Source organism: Ciconia boyciana, chromosome 9 (genome assembly GCF_034638445.1).
Source record: "Ciconia boyciana chromosome 9, ASM3463844v1, whole genome shotgun sequence".
NCBI classification, from domain to species: Eukaryota; Metazoa; Chordata; class Aves; order Ciconiiformes; family Ciconiidae; genus Ciconia; species Ciconia boyciana.
Genome location: NC_132942.1, coordinates 20,147,562 through 20,162,422, shown reverse-complemented (window position 1 = coordinate 20,162,422; position 14,861 = coordinate 20,147,562). Strand labels below are relative to the sequence as shown.

The 14,861-nt window shown below is 52.1% G+C and overlaps 1 protein-coding gene across 6 annotated transcripts in view; it reads left to right on the top strand.

Annotated features, from left to right (window-relative positions):
- The window catches only part of SIL1 (SIL1 nucleotide exchange factor), a 100,904-nt gene extending 86,716 nt beyond the window's left edge, over positions 1 to 14,188 (top strand). For all 6 annotated transcript variants that reach the window (XM_072872756.1, XM_072872751.1, XM_072872752.1 and 3 more), the window contains 3 exons: positions 8,879 to 8,975; positions 11,253 to 11,417; positions 13,733 to 14,188. In XM_072872756.1, coding sequence (XP_072728857.1) covers positions 8,879 to 8,975; positions 11,253 to 11,417; positions 13,733 to 14,083 — 613 coding nt within the window. In that variant the 3' untranslated portion in view covers positions 14,084 to 14,188. The remainder of the gene's footprint in view (positions 1 to 8,878; positions 8,976 to 11,252; positions 11,418 to 13,732) is intronic.
- The last annotated feature ends 673 nt before the right edge of the window (positions 14,189 to 14,861 follow it).

Sequence of the window (14,861 nt, the reverse complement as noted above, 5' to 3'; positions counted from 1 at the left end):
CATGTGCCGGGGCAGTGGGGTTCCTGCCTGGGCTCACTTTGTGCGATCTCCAGCCCATTTTCATGGTACCTTTTTTCCGAAGGATACAAATACAGCCTGTCAGTTTGGTTTTTTGTGTGTGTTCAGCAGAACAATCTGGCACAGTTGATTGTGTTGTGGCACCTAAGATTTTATTGTCCAGAGCTGGTAAGTCACTCTTCTACTCTGCTCCACAGAGAGGTGAGGAGAAAGAGGGGTTTTGCTGCAGCTCGACTCCGTCCCTCTGTTCACATCACTCCTCTCTGGAGCAGTCATGCTTTGGGCAAGTCCTCATTCTGGTTGTCCCAGACGAGTGCCCTGGCTCTGCCACCCGCTCCCCTGTGGCTGGGGCTTTCTGCACCTCTACAAGGTGTCTTGCTGCAGCAGATTCACTGTTCTGTATTTTTATTTAATTACTTACTTTTACAGCTCTTCATATAAATCTAATTATCCATCTGTTATGCTACATGACAGCACTGCAGCTTGTCTGATTTTATTCCTGTTCCAAAATATTAGCCGCCTCAGCCTTGCCCTCTCTGGGCTTTGGTGAGCCAGGTCCCCTCCCCGCGGGGCTCCTGATGGCTCTTGACCCTGGCCGCACTGTGAGAAGTAGCTCCGCTCTGCGCTTCCAACTCGAAAACATTGTGACTGCAAAGGGCACATTAGGTAATTCCCAGTTATATTGCATATCTGAGAGCAGAGTTTGCTCCAGTTAAACCCGATGTCACTGTGTCCCCAGGGAGCTCAGTGCTTGTCGGTAATGGGACATTATAGCCCTCCTGCTTTCAGCAGGGACATTGCAGGCTCATAAGAAGCTCAACTATATCTTGCTGGTACCTCGGACACAGATATATGGTCAACAGCAAGCCAAGGTTCCCCCAGCTTTTCCCAGGCAGTCTTCCATGCTATTTCTGCCTCTCTGGGGTGACTCATGCTCCCTTGGTTTAAGTATCACATTAGCCCATCAAAATCACAGAATCACATACTCAGTTCCAACTTATTATCTGCAGTTCTATTCTCCTCTTAGCAACAAATACTCAATAACCTAATTGCTCATTAAAAACCATACTTGCATCTATGTACTCCATTATGTCACATTGCAACGTGTTGCTCTCACAGGGATGCTGCTGCTCCCCCACTACCGTGATGAGCGCCTGGCTTGGTAGAAAGTCAGAAGGCAACATTGCATTGAAGTGGAGATTTTCATCTTCTTGGGGTTTTTTTTTTATGTCTCTCCTATATTCTGTGCTTTTGAACATCTAACAACCCCTTTATGCTTCACATCTTTCATACAAAATCGTTGTATTGTGTTGCCTATTGAAACCGAGTTTTTCTTTTGTCAGGTTTTCTCCCCTCACCCCCACTTTCTTCTTCACTGTATTTTGATTGGCACAACTTCTTAGGACTCCATTTTCCTGGGTGGTTTTTAATCTCCTTAAGTCGTAGCTCCTAAGGCCTTTGTCTGTGAAACTCAGGTTTGAGCTGATGCTCAGAGAAGAGGCTTTCTAGGCCAATTCTGCTGTATGCGGACCTCAGTGGGGACTTTGGGGGTGTCAGTGCTTCATCCCTCCTCCTTCTAACTCCAAATAATCGCAGGCAGCCTTGTTGGGGTTATTTTATTATTACCCTGTACATCTCGTATTGTGCGTGCAAATGTCCTTTTAGATAGCATGGGACTCTGCAATAATGGAAAACCTCTGTGTTAAACATGTATTTTTGTAAGAGATTCACCAACCCTGCACTTAAGCATCGTTTGCTGGCGTGCCACGGCACAGCCAGGGTGGTCATTCCAGAGGACGGGGGGCTGCAGAATTGTTCGCATTGAGTTGTCCCAGTTATCCTCCTCTTAAGAACAAAGTTCGGAAGGAAACGTAGCCAGCTGATGCGTACCTGGGGAGTCATGGATTTGGAGCCAGCTTGGTTTGCTACAGCTGCTCCGCAGTCATTTCTGATGGAGATAGTTCATGCCATAGCCAGTGCTTTGAATGCAATAGGAAAGCGTATTCTCTGTATGTGTCACTTCTCACTCGACTATTTTAATGCTTTTTTTTTCTTAAACCTGCAATCTAAAATTCAATCATGCAAGTATTAACGAGTTGCTGATCATCCTGCGTCTTTTTTCTGCCCTTATGCAGAGTCTCAGATTTACAGCTATAGTTCGGGCTGGAATTACTGAATTCCAGTCAAACCTTTAAGCGTTGACATCATAATGATCAGTTTTCTCTCTATCTATTATTTGTCAGATAATTTTAACGTGAATATATTTACAAGAGCTGTCAGAAATTCTCCAAATAGAGAGGCCTCTGAAAAAGTTGTTGGCCTTTTCATGTGTGACCCTGCTTGTATTGCTTTTGGTTTCCAGGACTCACAAAAATGACCTTTTCCATTGCCTTTCAAATTCTTACCCAGGTGTGACGGTTTGAGAGGCACAAGAAGCCAGGCAAGGCTTGGAGCTGTAATGCCATCGTAGGCACATTTCGGGTTCAAGCCACTTCACTCTCCTGCGAGCAAAGCGTTGGTGCACTCTCATTTTCTTCATTAATGGATTTTGGAGTGAAAGCTGGGGAGGGGGGCTGAAGGGAGGGGGAGGGCAAGGTAAGCCATGCTGCCTTGCTGCCTCTTTCTGATTCTCACAAGCTAAATAGACTGTACTAAATCTTTTAGGCTGTTTTACAGACTTACAGACTTTGATCCCTGGCTTTGATTTCCCACGCGGCATCGCAGACTGCTGGTTCTGACGAGAGAAGAGACCCATTAAGTCCTGCCTAGCTTGGTTGATTATCATGCCTTTTCACCATCACGCCGGGCTTTCATCAAAGCACGAGCTCTCCAGACTTACCTCCCTGCACCCTGGGGAGGATGCTGGCATAGCTTAGCAGCCAGTGGGCGTGAGAGGTGGGTGTGTGGCTGCCACCGCAGCAGGACATGCTCCAGCCAGGGCAGGAGAAGTGCTGTGCTCAGCACCCTGATCCTGCTGGGCACGAGCATCCCCTCTATTGCGCTCCCCCATTCGCACCTCTTTTTGGTCTGTCTTTACCTGGCTTCAGCAGGATGCTCAGAGTAAGGAGGTGACCCTTTTTTTTCTAGGGTCTTGTGCAGTTTGTACAATAAGCAGGCCAAGAAATAAATATTCTCTGTGTGTGTCCTTGCTGGAGCAGTAGAGATGAGGGCGTTTGCTTGTCTGTCCTGGTCTGTGCTTCTGAGTCCCCAGGTCCCTCTGCACCGCTTGGCTTTTTTTTTTTTTTTTTTAAATCTAAATCTAATTTTGCTGCTGTATTGCAAGTTCCATGTCAAGAGCCCATGTTGCCTGAGGGCTGTGTTGCTGCTTTTCAGTCTTCCCACACCCCTCGCATGTGCAGTCTGGAAAAACTTTGAAAAATCTCTCTTAAATTTGTGCACGTGTACTTGGGGACATCCTAGGAGGAATAGGGTAAGGGTATCTCTTAATGGATAGTACTCTTAAAAAATCCCTTCTTCAGCATATGGGAGCTTCTTCCATGTAATGAGTTTGCTAGTGAAAATGGCAGAGAAGCCCATGCTGGATTTTCAGGAGCAACAGCTGCGTCCCCTGTGCCAGTGCTGCTCCTTAGCATGACCAAAACAATGTCCAGGGAGAAATGGCAGCTGTCCCACAAGCAGGTCCTTGACAGCCCAACAACAAGGTGCGGGGGAATTGCAGCGTGTGAGGGATTACAAGCTACAGCATGTGGAGAGGCTGTTTCCCAGCTTGTGAGACCATGTGTCCTCTAGGAAGCCTCCATCATGCTCGTGGGTCCTCTGGCCAGTCATCCCTGTCCTAAGGTCTTGCTGCTTCCACAAGGAGCTATAATGGAAGAAAAAAGGAAGAAGGGAGCAAACATCCCAACCTGGCAGCTGGTGGAAGATGCCAGGTCCCATCTCTGCCTTCACCACCCACCCAAGGCAGGACCTGCCACCGGTCACTGGGGTGCTGTGGCAACTTCATTTCAGTTTTACTCTGATAGCGCTGATCACAGCCTGTCAGCCCTTGTTTTTATTACTTTTGCTCCCCTCTCCATGCGCTGTTGAGGCTTGCAGTGTTCTGGCAAACAAGCCTTGACTGTAATAATTTCTGGCCCCTCGTGGGAAGCTGTAACTCCAACGCAGTGAAATATAAACTGGCAGAAAATGGAGTGTTTCCTTCTGCCATTGCGAGCTGCAGCAGGCAGGCTCAGATGGAGGTTTTCTGTTGGCTTTCCCTCCCCTGCTTCTGGTTTTTTCCCCTCTCCACTGAAGGGCATGGTCACCCTCCTCCAGCCACCAAGAGGGAAATGTGCTGGACTGATGAAAAGGCACATTAAATTTGTGCTTGGCAAAGTCACAACTCCAGGAGCTTCAGAAGGAGGCAGCAGTAGGAAACAAATGTCGTTTGTCTTGTGGTCAAAAGGGCGCATCGTAAGTGCTGCAGCGTGCTTGTGACAGTGTGGGTAGCAGCCTTGTCACTGCTGGGTGAGCCCGTTTGCAGAGGTCCTTGGGAGAGGTGGGGAGAAGCAGGGAGGTCTGCAGGCAGCAGGGACATCTTGAGTTGGGTGGAGGGTCAGCCTGGGTTGGGATTTGAAAGCACAGAGAGTAGACCGTAGACTACACCCTGGGAAAGAGGGTATTGTCTCCAGGTTCTGTATCAAGGAGGTCTGGTGGCCCATGTCCAAAGCTCTTCAGAGGTCTTCTCACGATCTGGGATGGATGACCCATGTCTCAAGAAGTTTAGGATCTTCTGTCCAAGGACAAAGCCCACCTTGCAAGGGACAGAGCTTTCTCAGGAGCTGCTCAGAGATGATGGCGTGGGCACCTGTGGGAAGTAGGGATTCCTGCAAGTCTCCCCAACCTCTTCATCCCAGCTCAATGCATCTTGGCCCGTGTGAACACTAGCAGCATGCCCATTAACCCCAGCCTGTCCCAGCACCCAGGTGGATTCTTGCATGGATCAATCACGATGAGCCTGTACCCAGCCTTGTTTTCTACTCTTCAGGAACAGAATAAGGAGAGATGGATGTGATGGATGTGGGCCACGTGGCTGGAAGGCGCAAGAACTTCAGATGTGTGGTGAGGGCCACATCGGGAGGGCACGTGTCGTGGCCCTGCAGTCAGGGTGGGTCCTCCCAGGGTGAACTGGGGCTGTGTTTAGCACATGCAGGGGCTCTCTTAGGAAGCTGCTTGAACCTGAGCAGGGCACTTGTGTTGAGTCCCCGTAGCCTTGTGGCTGTTCCTCACCCAGGTTTGAGGCTGGTTAATTTCATCTGTTGAGTGCTCCCAAATATCTGCCATCACTGTAGCATTGGGGAGTGTTGTCGCAGGCTGTATTTAGTTTCTATCCCGGCCTCAGTTTCATTTCAGTGAATTTCCTTGCTGGTGCCACTATCCCCTTATCCATTAGCAGATTAGCACAGGTTGAATTTCCCGTGCGAGCGCTCTACAGTCTGTCTCATTGTATTTATTTTGTTCAGGCTGCTTTTCCCTGGGCTTGACAGTGTAATTTGTACAGATCTGTACTGAGTTTTCTAAACTCTCAAACGAGCTTTTTTGTTAGTGTGAAGCCCAGACTATTGATAGTAGAGACATTAAACAACAGAAACATTGAGAAGTGAGCAGCATGCCTACCATCCAGGAAGGCTTCCTAATCTCTAGAGGTGCTCCTTGGTAAAAACTCCACGGTTCAGAGATTTTAATTAGACCTAATCCTCCAGGTGACCAACCAAGCATTAAAAGGCATACCAATTTTTCAGTTGCGTCCCTTGCTGTAAGAGTCTTTATTATTTATTTTGGATAGATGTGACAAAAGAACTTGGATATCCCAAACTTAACGTCTTCCTTGAATAGCATTAAGAGGTCTCCAGCATAGGAGAGTCTCCTTTCAGTGCAGTTATACTCAGAAAAGTGCCTGCCTGCAAACTTGTTCTGCACTTACCCTGGTCTCCCTTTCCCAGAGTAACTTGCATGTAAAATTTGGGCGAGTTTTCAGATCAGAAGTTGTATTTTCTGAGTGTCAGAGTTGCAGCTCTTCCTTGGAGTCTGGAAATGCAGCTGTGGTTTCTTTGCCTCTCGTTCGCACTGGTCATGGAGCCTCAGCATTGAAAACAGTGTAACTGATGATGTGCCAGCATGGCTGATGATGTGCCAGGCAGAGCTGAACCTCCATGCCATGCCTTCCCCTAGAAAAGCTCAAAGCAGAAACAAGTGCAACCCAACCGTACACAGACAGAGGCAGAGACCAAAGCTGTCATCACTGGAAAAACAGAGCTGGAAAAAAACTCTTCTTCTCCCTCCTGCCTGGTTTGCAGTGGAGCCTGGCACGGCAGGAGGGCTGTCTGTGCATCTCCTGTAGCGGCTGGGTGGGTTTTGGAGATGCACAGGTCTCTGATCACGGCCCCGGCAGTTGCACTCGTGTTGCCCAGCCTCTGCAGGAGAAGGTTCCATGCTGTTGTGGTGAGCACAGCTGTGTTCAGCCATCCCAGCTTGAGCACTGGCTGTGCCCAACTTGCTGCTGAGGCCACCTTCAGTGACTTTGGTATGTGGATTGCTTCTCACTGCTGCATTTCCTTCCTTCTGGGTGTCATGTCTCTGGACTCCCAAAGGAGTTTAATCACAAGCTTAGCTTATAAATCTATCTGGGCTGAAAGGAGATGCAGGATTCATTCACTTCTTTAGGACAGATATTACTTATCTGTGGCTCTTTTGAGGCAAGGGTCACACTTAGCACATTTCTAGCTGCTGGGGTATGTTAGACCAGTCTTCAGCCAACCCCTGGGTGCTTTGGGAGCTGTTTTTCCTCCATCCCACTATTGTACTCTTCTTGTCTTTGCTCTGGGAGAAGTTGCTGAGGCTGGACAGGGCGCTGTGATGCTGCAGGGCTGCAGCACCTTCCTTGGGCCATCCCCATGCTGGAGGGGCTGTGGCTGTCCGTGTGACTGCAGGTATGGCTGGAGACGAGAGCGGCGGTTGTAATTTGGGGGGAAATTGCCTTGTGTCCAGGGGTTGCCTGGGGGCAGCTGAAAGTTTTGGGGCTGATGCCGTTTGCCTGCGTTGACTCCTGCTGACTCTCCAAAATCAGAGCCCAGGCCAGGCCATCAGAGATGCCATTGCTGCCCTGCAGAAAGAGGGGGTTGGCCACACGCATTATCTCCCACCACGTTGAGACTGAAAATAATATCCTGTTGCTGCAGGAGGAGACTCTGCTGTGCCTGTTGACATGGTGAGGATGGGGGATAAACACATCTTGGTACATGCACCAGGTCCCACCTGGACTCAGGCACTACCAGAAGCTGGTTTGCTCCCAGGGATGCTGGGAGTGCCGCAGTGCCGGCACATGGGGGTCTGCGGTCATATGTGTGGACCACACTGAGAAAACCTTTTCTGCAGGAGGATCCTGAAGCCCCTGGGTTCGTTCTTTTTCCTTCCTGCCCTGTCTGGGCAGGTCGCAGATGTCCCCCTCCTTGGAAGAGTGTCTGCACCGTGGCTCTGCCTGAGTGCTTGCCACAAGAAAGTGGGTGAGGAAGGAGAAATCAAAGGTGGCTTTCAACGACCCTTCTTTCCTGCCTTGAGGTCAGCCTGGTAATTGCAGTCAGGAACCCACACTCCAGATCTGCTGCCTCTGTGCCGTGGATGACTCCAATGGTGTGAGAAACAAAGCCTGGATGGAGCAGGAAGGGTTGGAGAGATTGCTCAGCACCTTAGTTGACATAGATGAGCTTAGTGTTTTGCTGTTTTTCTGCAAGTGATGGGTTTAATTCAAAGCTGCTCCCTGCCCAAGTCCATTTGTCTTCTGTTTTTGTTTTTTTATGACCCTGTCTGCCTCTGTCTCTTTTGTTTCTTGGACTGTGCTCCAGCAGCTTTCTGGTAGCGGTAAGAGCTGTGGGTGTTTTGCTTAGCAGGGATGCGTGACCTTTGGCTGCAGTGCGATTGCTGCTTCAAAGTCGAGCAAAGGCTGAAGTGCTGGAGCTCTTCCTCAGAGAGCGAGAGACCCGGGATCAGGGATGTAGACAACGGGTATGTTGTGCTTGGACTGTGAAAGCCCTGCCAAAGAGGGAGCCTGTAGCATCTAACCTCTCCGCCACCTTCAAAGACGTTCTAGAAGTGGGTTTGCAAAGCGTCTGTGTGGCTGAGGTGCCCCTGCCGGGGCAGCGCAGACAGTGGGCAAGGCTTGTCTTTGTCTGCCTGCACCTGGGGCAACTGTTCACATCCAGACCTGAAATTTTAGCCTGGTTCTTGCAGGCAGAAGGATGGATTTAGCCATTTGTAGTCCTTGGAGAAAAGCGCTCGATGCAAGAGGTGTGTAGGTGGTGAGACCAGGAGTAATTTGTGATTCAGAGGTGCCAGGGACAAGCAGGACCTTCCTCTGGGTGAGCTGGAGGGCTGGTGCTGTAGCACAGGAGTGTTTAAATAAATCAGCATGCATGTTAACAGCAAACGAGGAGGATGAGAGGAGGAAAGCGAGAGCCGAAATAAAAGGCTGTTAAGGAATAGATGCAATGTAAAGTGAGAGGATTAATAGCTGAGAGGAAAATGCAGGGCAGGGCAGGGCTCCTTGCCAGGGGAAGACAGGTAGGATGTGGGCACGTGGCAGGGTGACATGGATGGCCTGGCATGCCCTTCCCCAGCCCTGTTTGCTACTGCGTCAGGTTGCATTGGTCATGTACTGTGTTTGGGGTGGTTAACAGGGCTTTGCACCTTCTCTATAACTGCGAGCCATGGTCGGTGGGAGCTGGGGGGGTTTGCTCTGGGATCAGGCTGGATTGACCCTCGTTTGTGTCTGCTGCGGGGTGCTGCCCCAGACAGGCCCAGCATCCATCCCACCCTGCCATGCCCTGCTCTGTTGGTGACCTGCCTTTTGCTTTTGTCCCTGCAGCAACCCCAAAGTCCAGATAGAAGCCATTGAGGGGGGTGCACTGCAGAAGCTCCTGGTTATTCTGGCTACAGAACAACCCCTGGCTGTTAAGAAGAAGGTGAGTGGGCAGGGATGCACCTCTGGGTAAAGCCGGTTTTGTGCTGAACTCAATGTAAGCACTCCTCAGGCCATCGCTGACCTCGTGAAAGTGTGGGACCCTGTGCTGCTCCCTGCGCTGGGTGGGCTCCAGTGCACCCCATGGTGCTGGACCCCCCCGGCAGCCCTGGCCCCCCATGCTGCGGGTCTCACCCCCGCTGCCAGCAGCAGCACGCGCGGCAGCTCTGCCAGCCCTGCAGGGCACAGGACTCAGTGCTGCGGCTCCTCTGGGAGGAAAGGCGGGGGTCCCTGTAGCAGGCATAACAACCAGAGGCTAACAAACATGAGAGCTGATGTGTGGAAGAAGGTAATTGCTGGAGCCAGCCCCGTGTCCTGCTTTTGGCAGTGGCTTTGGAGCAAGCTGAGCAGTGCCAAGAGCCCCCAGCCAAATGTGCAGTGCTGTCCGTAGGGGTGGGGGCTTCCTTGCCACCTCGCTCCCTCCCTCCTCACTATACTCCCTGGAGCATGAGAGCATTACCCTTGCTTTAGTGTGTCATGCCGCCTCTGTTTATGGGTCATAAAATTATCTGGCTGCTCCCGAAAACCCAGCCCCACCGTTTAACACGGTGACCTCCTGTGAGAAGGGGTTTGGCGGGGCAAGGGAACCACCAGCTCTTTCATTCATCTTTAATGCACCTGCTGTTATGCAAACAGCAGTGTGCTGCTAGTGTTTTAACAAGCTCCCACAAACATGTTCCCCTTTAGTCCGTGGTAAGAGTCCTCCAGTGAGTGAAAGGCATGGGAGAGGCTGGGGAACCCCTTTGCTTTTGGCCACGGGTGTGAGGCAGTCCCGGCCAGAGAAGTGCACCACAGAATGCTCCATGCTCAGAAACTCCTCCCAGGAGTGCCTGTGGCTCAATCCGGAGCTTGTTTTGGACTGGGGAGGGATGGCTGGGCATGCAAAGACCCTCACCAGCATCGCTCGAACCCCTGTGTGGTGGTGGGTGCAGGACATTTCTTTCTAGTGAGCCTGAACACGTGCTGCTGGCAGACCCTGGAGAAGAGCGAGAGGGATGAGCTCAGTATTGTCCACATTCACATACGGCCTTACGAGAGCCTCCAAGGGTTGAACCTCCTTTTCCAGGAGGATAGAGGCTTTTAATGTCCAGTTCCCATGCTGTGTATGGTCTCCTGTCTCTCTCCAGGCCAGGATCCCAACAACAGGTTGGTGCCCCAGCCCCTTCCTGCATGGGGCAGCAGCCCATGGCTCCTGCTCTGGTGGGTTTTCCACCCCGGCACTCGCAGCGGTGTGCAGCAGCGAGGCCAAAAGTGCATTTCTTCCCTTCCCCGTCCTTTGGCCTATGGTTAAAAAAGGAGACGGAAACATCCTCCAATTCACCAGCGGCAACTCAGAAGATGGAAAATAGAAACAAGTGGGACTGGGGAAGATATGGCTGTCAGCTCAGATATGTCTGCAGAGAGCAGGGATGCACACATCCGCCTCGGTGTGCGGAGGAGCCGGCTGTGCTTGCTGGCAGGTGCCCAGATGAGCATCCCCGTCCCCACTCGGGCAGCAGCCCTGCCCCGAGCGGCGTCAGCCCGTCCCCTCTGCAAACCATGGTTGTCAAAACCAGACGAGTGTAAGATTCAGCCAGTTGGCCCCTAATTGCCTCCTCAGTGTTAACCCCGTGCCACTCAAGGCCTGGGAGGCAAGTGCAGGCATGCTGGTGTCTCTCGCTGGCAGTGCATGATGCTGCACCATGACAGACCCTGTTTTGGGGCTATGTCCTGGGAAACGTCACGGTCTTGTCCTCCAGCCGTGTGGGTGCAAGGGAGAGGACGTTCCCCAGGTGTCCAAATCATGTCGAGGGGATCAGGCTCTGCTGAGCGGTGCTTGGATGCCCCTTCGCCCCGTCCCTAGCCCGTAGCTGAGCTCTGTACTGAGGACAGGTGGGGGTGAACTGCGAGGAGAAGCGATGGTGTTGGGTTCGTTCAGGTGCTGGCCACAGGTCCCTCTGGGCTATTGTTCTAGCAAACGTGGTGACAGTCTGTGTTGCAGTTTGAGTGGAAGTCACCCAAGTTCAGGCAGCCTTGCAGCACCGGGGAGGGTTGCGATCTGGAGAAAAGGGGACTCTTGGAGAAGCCCCTCAGCAAGGAGAGGTTTGAATGCATCTGCTGGAGAGCTCTGCACAAATGGGTTGGAGCATGTTTCTCCTGTCCCCATGGGATGCCATGAAGAGAGGCTGCACCAAATGCAGTGGCTGTGGCCACTGCGCTGATGGACCTTTCTGCCTTCCAGGCTCTCTTCGCGCTGTCCTCCATGTTGAGACACTTCCCCTACGCCCAGCAGCAGTTCCTCAAGCTGGGTGGCCTCCAGGTCCTCAGGAGCCTCTTCAGGCAGAAGGGAGTGGAGACCCTCCATGTCCGTGTGGTGACGCTCCTCTACGACCTCATCGTGGAGAAGGTGAGGAGCCAGGAGGGAGGGGACAGGACCCGGCCAGGCAATCCCCACCCCCGCACCGAGCCAAAGGGGCCATCAAGCATCCTCGCAGGACAAGGATGAGGAGGGGCTGATCTAGCATCGGTGCTGGTCCATGCTGTTAGTTCCCTCCATCCCTCCAGATGAGTTCCCTCCAGCCCACGGGCCACTGCTGTGGGGGACGAGTGCCTGGGAGAGCCCAGAGTGAGCTTAAGTCTTTATTTTTCATTAAACCACCATTGCCATTTCCACCCGAGGGTGTTTAAATAACAAAATGGCAATGACCTGAATAGGGAAGATAGGCACCTGACTGCAGTGAGCTCGGCTGCGGCATCCAGCTGCCAGCCAAGTGCCGGGGGACCAGCCGCCGTTGCTGTGCCCCTGTCTGCTGGAGAGGTCCTTGCCTGCCTGCACTTCCCTCGCTGGAGCCAAGCCCACAACATTAAGTGTTTTATTTTCAAATACCTTGGATTACTGCTGTAAATGTCATTTTAAAACCCATCTTTCCTTGCCATCGCTTGTTGTTTAGTCTGTGCATTTCTCTTACTCCAGAGAATGGAAATTAAATCCACTTTCACTCAGTTTATAGCCAATTTGCCCTGCAGATTATTACTGCTGTAATACTTGGATTTCAGGCACTGCAGAGCAACGTCTGCGTTTTAAAACAGTTGTTTTCCAGGAGACTTTGTAAAGGTGCAAATTATTTTAGCGGGTCTGAAATCTTATCAGGTGCTGGCTCTAACATGCAGCGATCCTGTCTGTCTGCTCGCATGGAAAGGGAGCCTATGTGGGCATTTTACCCGCACCATTCCCGTTCACTCCTGCTGCACATTTTACGGCTGCCCCTCTGGCAGCCCCATCTGTTCCCAGCTCTGCTGTGGCTGGGGGCAGTCTGCAGGCCCAGCAAATTATCGGGTTTATGTTAAAACAATGATTTTTTGCTGCCCTTCAGACTGGGAACACCACGTATCAATCCCAGCCCCTTCGCTTTCTGAGTCTGCGGAGGAGATGGGAGAGCCCTCAGTGCTTGGCAGGGAGCAGGGCTGGTCCGAGACAGGGTGGCAGATTTGGGGTGGGCTGGGTGACAGTGAAATAGGTTGGTTTGAAAATTGTAAGCTACCATCGGCAGCTCTCTGCACTGAAGCACGAATTGCCAGGGCTCTGGATGGCTTTTTCTGCCGCCTTCTTTCCTTTTCACCCCAAATCCTGCATGGCCAGTGGGGGTTTAGCAGGCAGCCCTTGCAGGGGACAGGGAGAGGGGGGGTCTTGGCGTTGTCCCTCCTTGTCCCCACCATGTCCCATAAATCAGTGGGATAAAACAGCATGACAAAGCTTCCTGCAGCAGCCACCCAGGGGATGGTGGGAGTCCATTGCCAGGCTGACGAACAGGTCAGAGAAAATGTTATGGGTGCCCTCAGGGACCCAAGCGGCCCCTGGGGGCAGGGTTGTCTGATCACTTTTCATGGCAGCTTCGGTGCACACTGGCCACCTTCTCCCTTCCCCAGGGCTGGATTTCTGCTCACCAGCCTTGCAGAAGCCTTCATCTGCCTTCAGCAGACCAAGGCGAGTAGCCTACTCAGAACTAATTAGTGAACCACAGACATAGTAATTATCACAGGGGGCCACCAGCCAAGCCGGGAGGAGTGCTCCATCAGGGAGCGGAGCCACTCCACCACCCAAGCCTTGAAAGGTGTTGGGGTGGCGGCAGGAGATTTCCCTTTCTTCCCCCTGGCCCCAGCACTGCTCAGAGCAGGTCTGTCTCGCTGGGAAGGGAGCCAGCAGCCCTGCCCGTCCTGCTCCCTGCGGGCGCCTTTCTGCTCTCGGCACTGTCCCTGCAGAATTTCAGTATTTGGGGTTTTCTGGACCAGGCTAGGAGGGGAAGGTCTGGCCGTGGCTGGAAGAGACAGAGATCTCCATCTCTTCTGCAGAGCGGCATGAAGCCAAGCAGTGATGTTTGCTAGGTGCTGAAAGAGCCTGTCCAGCAGCCCAAAGCAGCAGACCCAGAGATTTTACAGGTCTTCTGCTGAACTTCCTTCCCCTTGAGTCCCCTTTCAGGGCTGTGTGATACTGAACCTCCTGGTCACCAAGAGTTTTCCAGGGTGGGCAACCAGCCCCTGTGGCCAACTTCATGCATGGGCAACAGTGAACCAGGACACAACCTCATCTTGGTTTTCCGTTGCAAGTCACCTTCCAAGGCAGGTGTTACAGGGAGTGCATCCTCCTCTCCTGTGATGTGTCACCTCCTAGGAGCGGTTGCTCTCTGATAGGGATATTAATCCATGTTCCACCACTTCCCACAGATGCTGCTTGAGGACTCGCAGCACGGAGATCAAATGGAAGAGAAAATCCAGCAGTACCGGCAAGTCAAGCTGGTCCCGGCGGTGGTGGAGCAGGACTGGTGCGTGGTTGTTTCCAACCTGCTGGCCATGCCGGAGCACGACACTCGGGAGAAGGTCCTCAAGACGGTGGGTGTGCTGATGGCCTTCTGCAAGGAGCGCTACCGGGGGGACCAGGCCCTCAGCACCACCCTCAGCCTCCTGCGCAGCGAGTACGAGGAGCTGGCAGCAGAAGAGCAGAGGGAAGGTGACAAAGACGGCTATTTCAAGGAACTCCTTGGCTCTGTAAATACCATAATTCAGGAATTAAGATGAAAATAGCTGTAGATTCAGTTCAGTTCCAGATAATTCAGGGCAACAGCGTGAGTTTTGATGGCACCAGTGTAAATGCACTTTTGAATAAACTGCTGGACTAAATGAGATCCCACCACTGGGCGAGTGTGCCAACAGCTTCATTATTAAAACATACGTGTTTGGGGGCATGTTTTCTTTTGCATGGGGTACTGCTGGAAAAATAGAAGTATGTACCTTAGAGGGAACGAGGTAGAGTCTCAGCTTACGTTGCCTGTCATCCTCCAACCATGATACTTTAAGCACATGGCTGAGTGTCCTCAGTCCATCTGCAGGATTATTTGGGGTGGGAAGGACTGAGGGACGTGGGACTGTCCTTGTTAGGCAGCTCTGCTGCGCAAAGGGAAGCATTTGTTCCCGCAGCTCTGGTGATTGTTCTTGCCTGGTGATGACCTGTCGTGTTTGTGATCATTTATTTGCTTTGTATAATGCATCTCGGCACTCAGAAAGCACCGTTTGCCTTTGGATCGTTTTGTGCTTGTACAGGAGGATTGAGTGTCGTTTCCTTGAAACGCTGGTTGGAGGGGCTCTCTGGGGGTCTCTAATCCAGCCTTCACTTGGAGCAGGACTATCCCTTGGTCAAGTCAGTGTGGCCATGATCACCTCCAAGGAGCCCAGCTCCACCACCCCCTCTGTGTAGATCAGGAGAGCTCCACCGTGGCAGCTCTCCTGCAGCCCCTCTGTGCTTGCAGGCCAGCCAAGTTCCAACGATCTGGGAGTCAAAACACCTATCTAAAGCCCT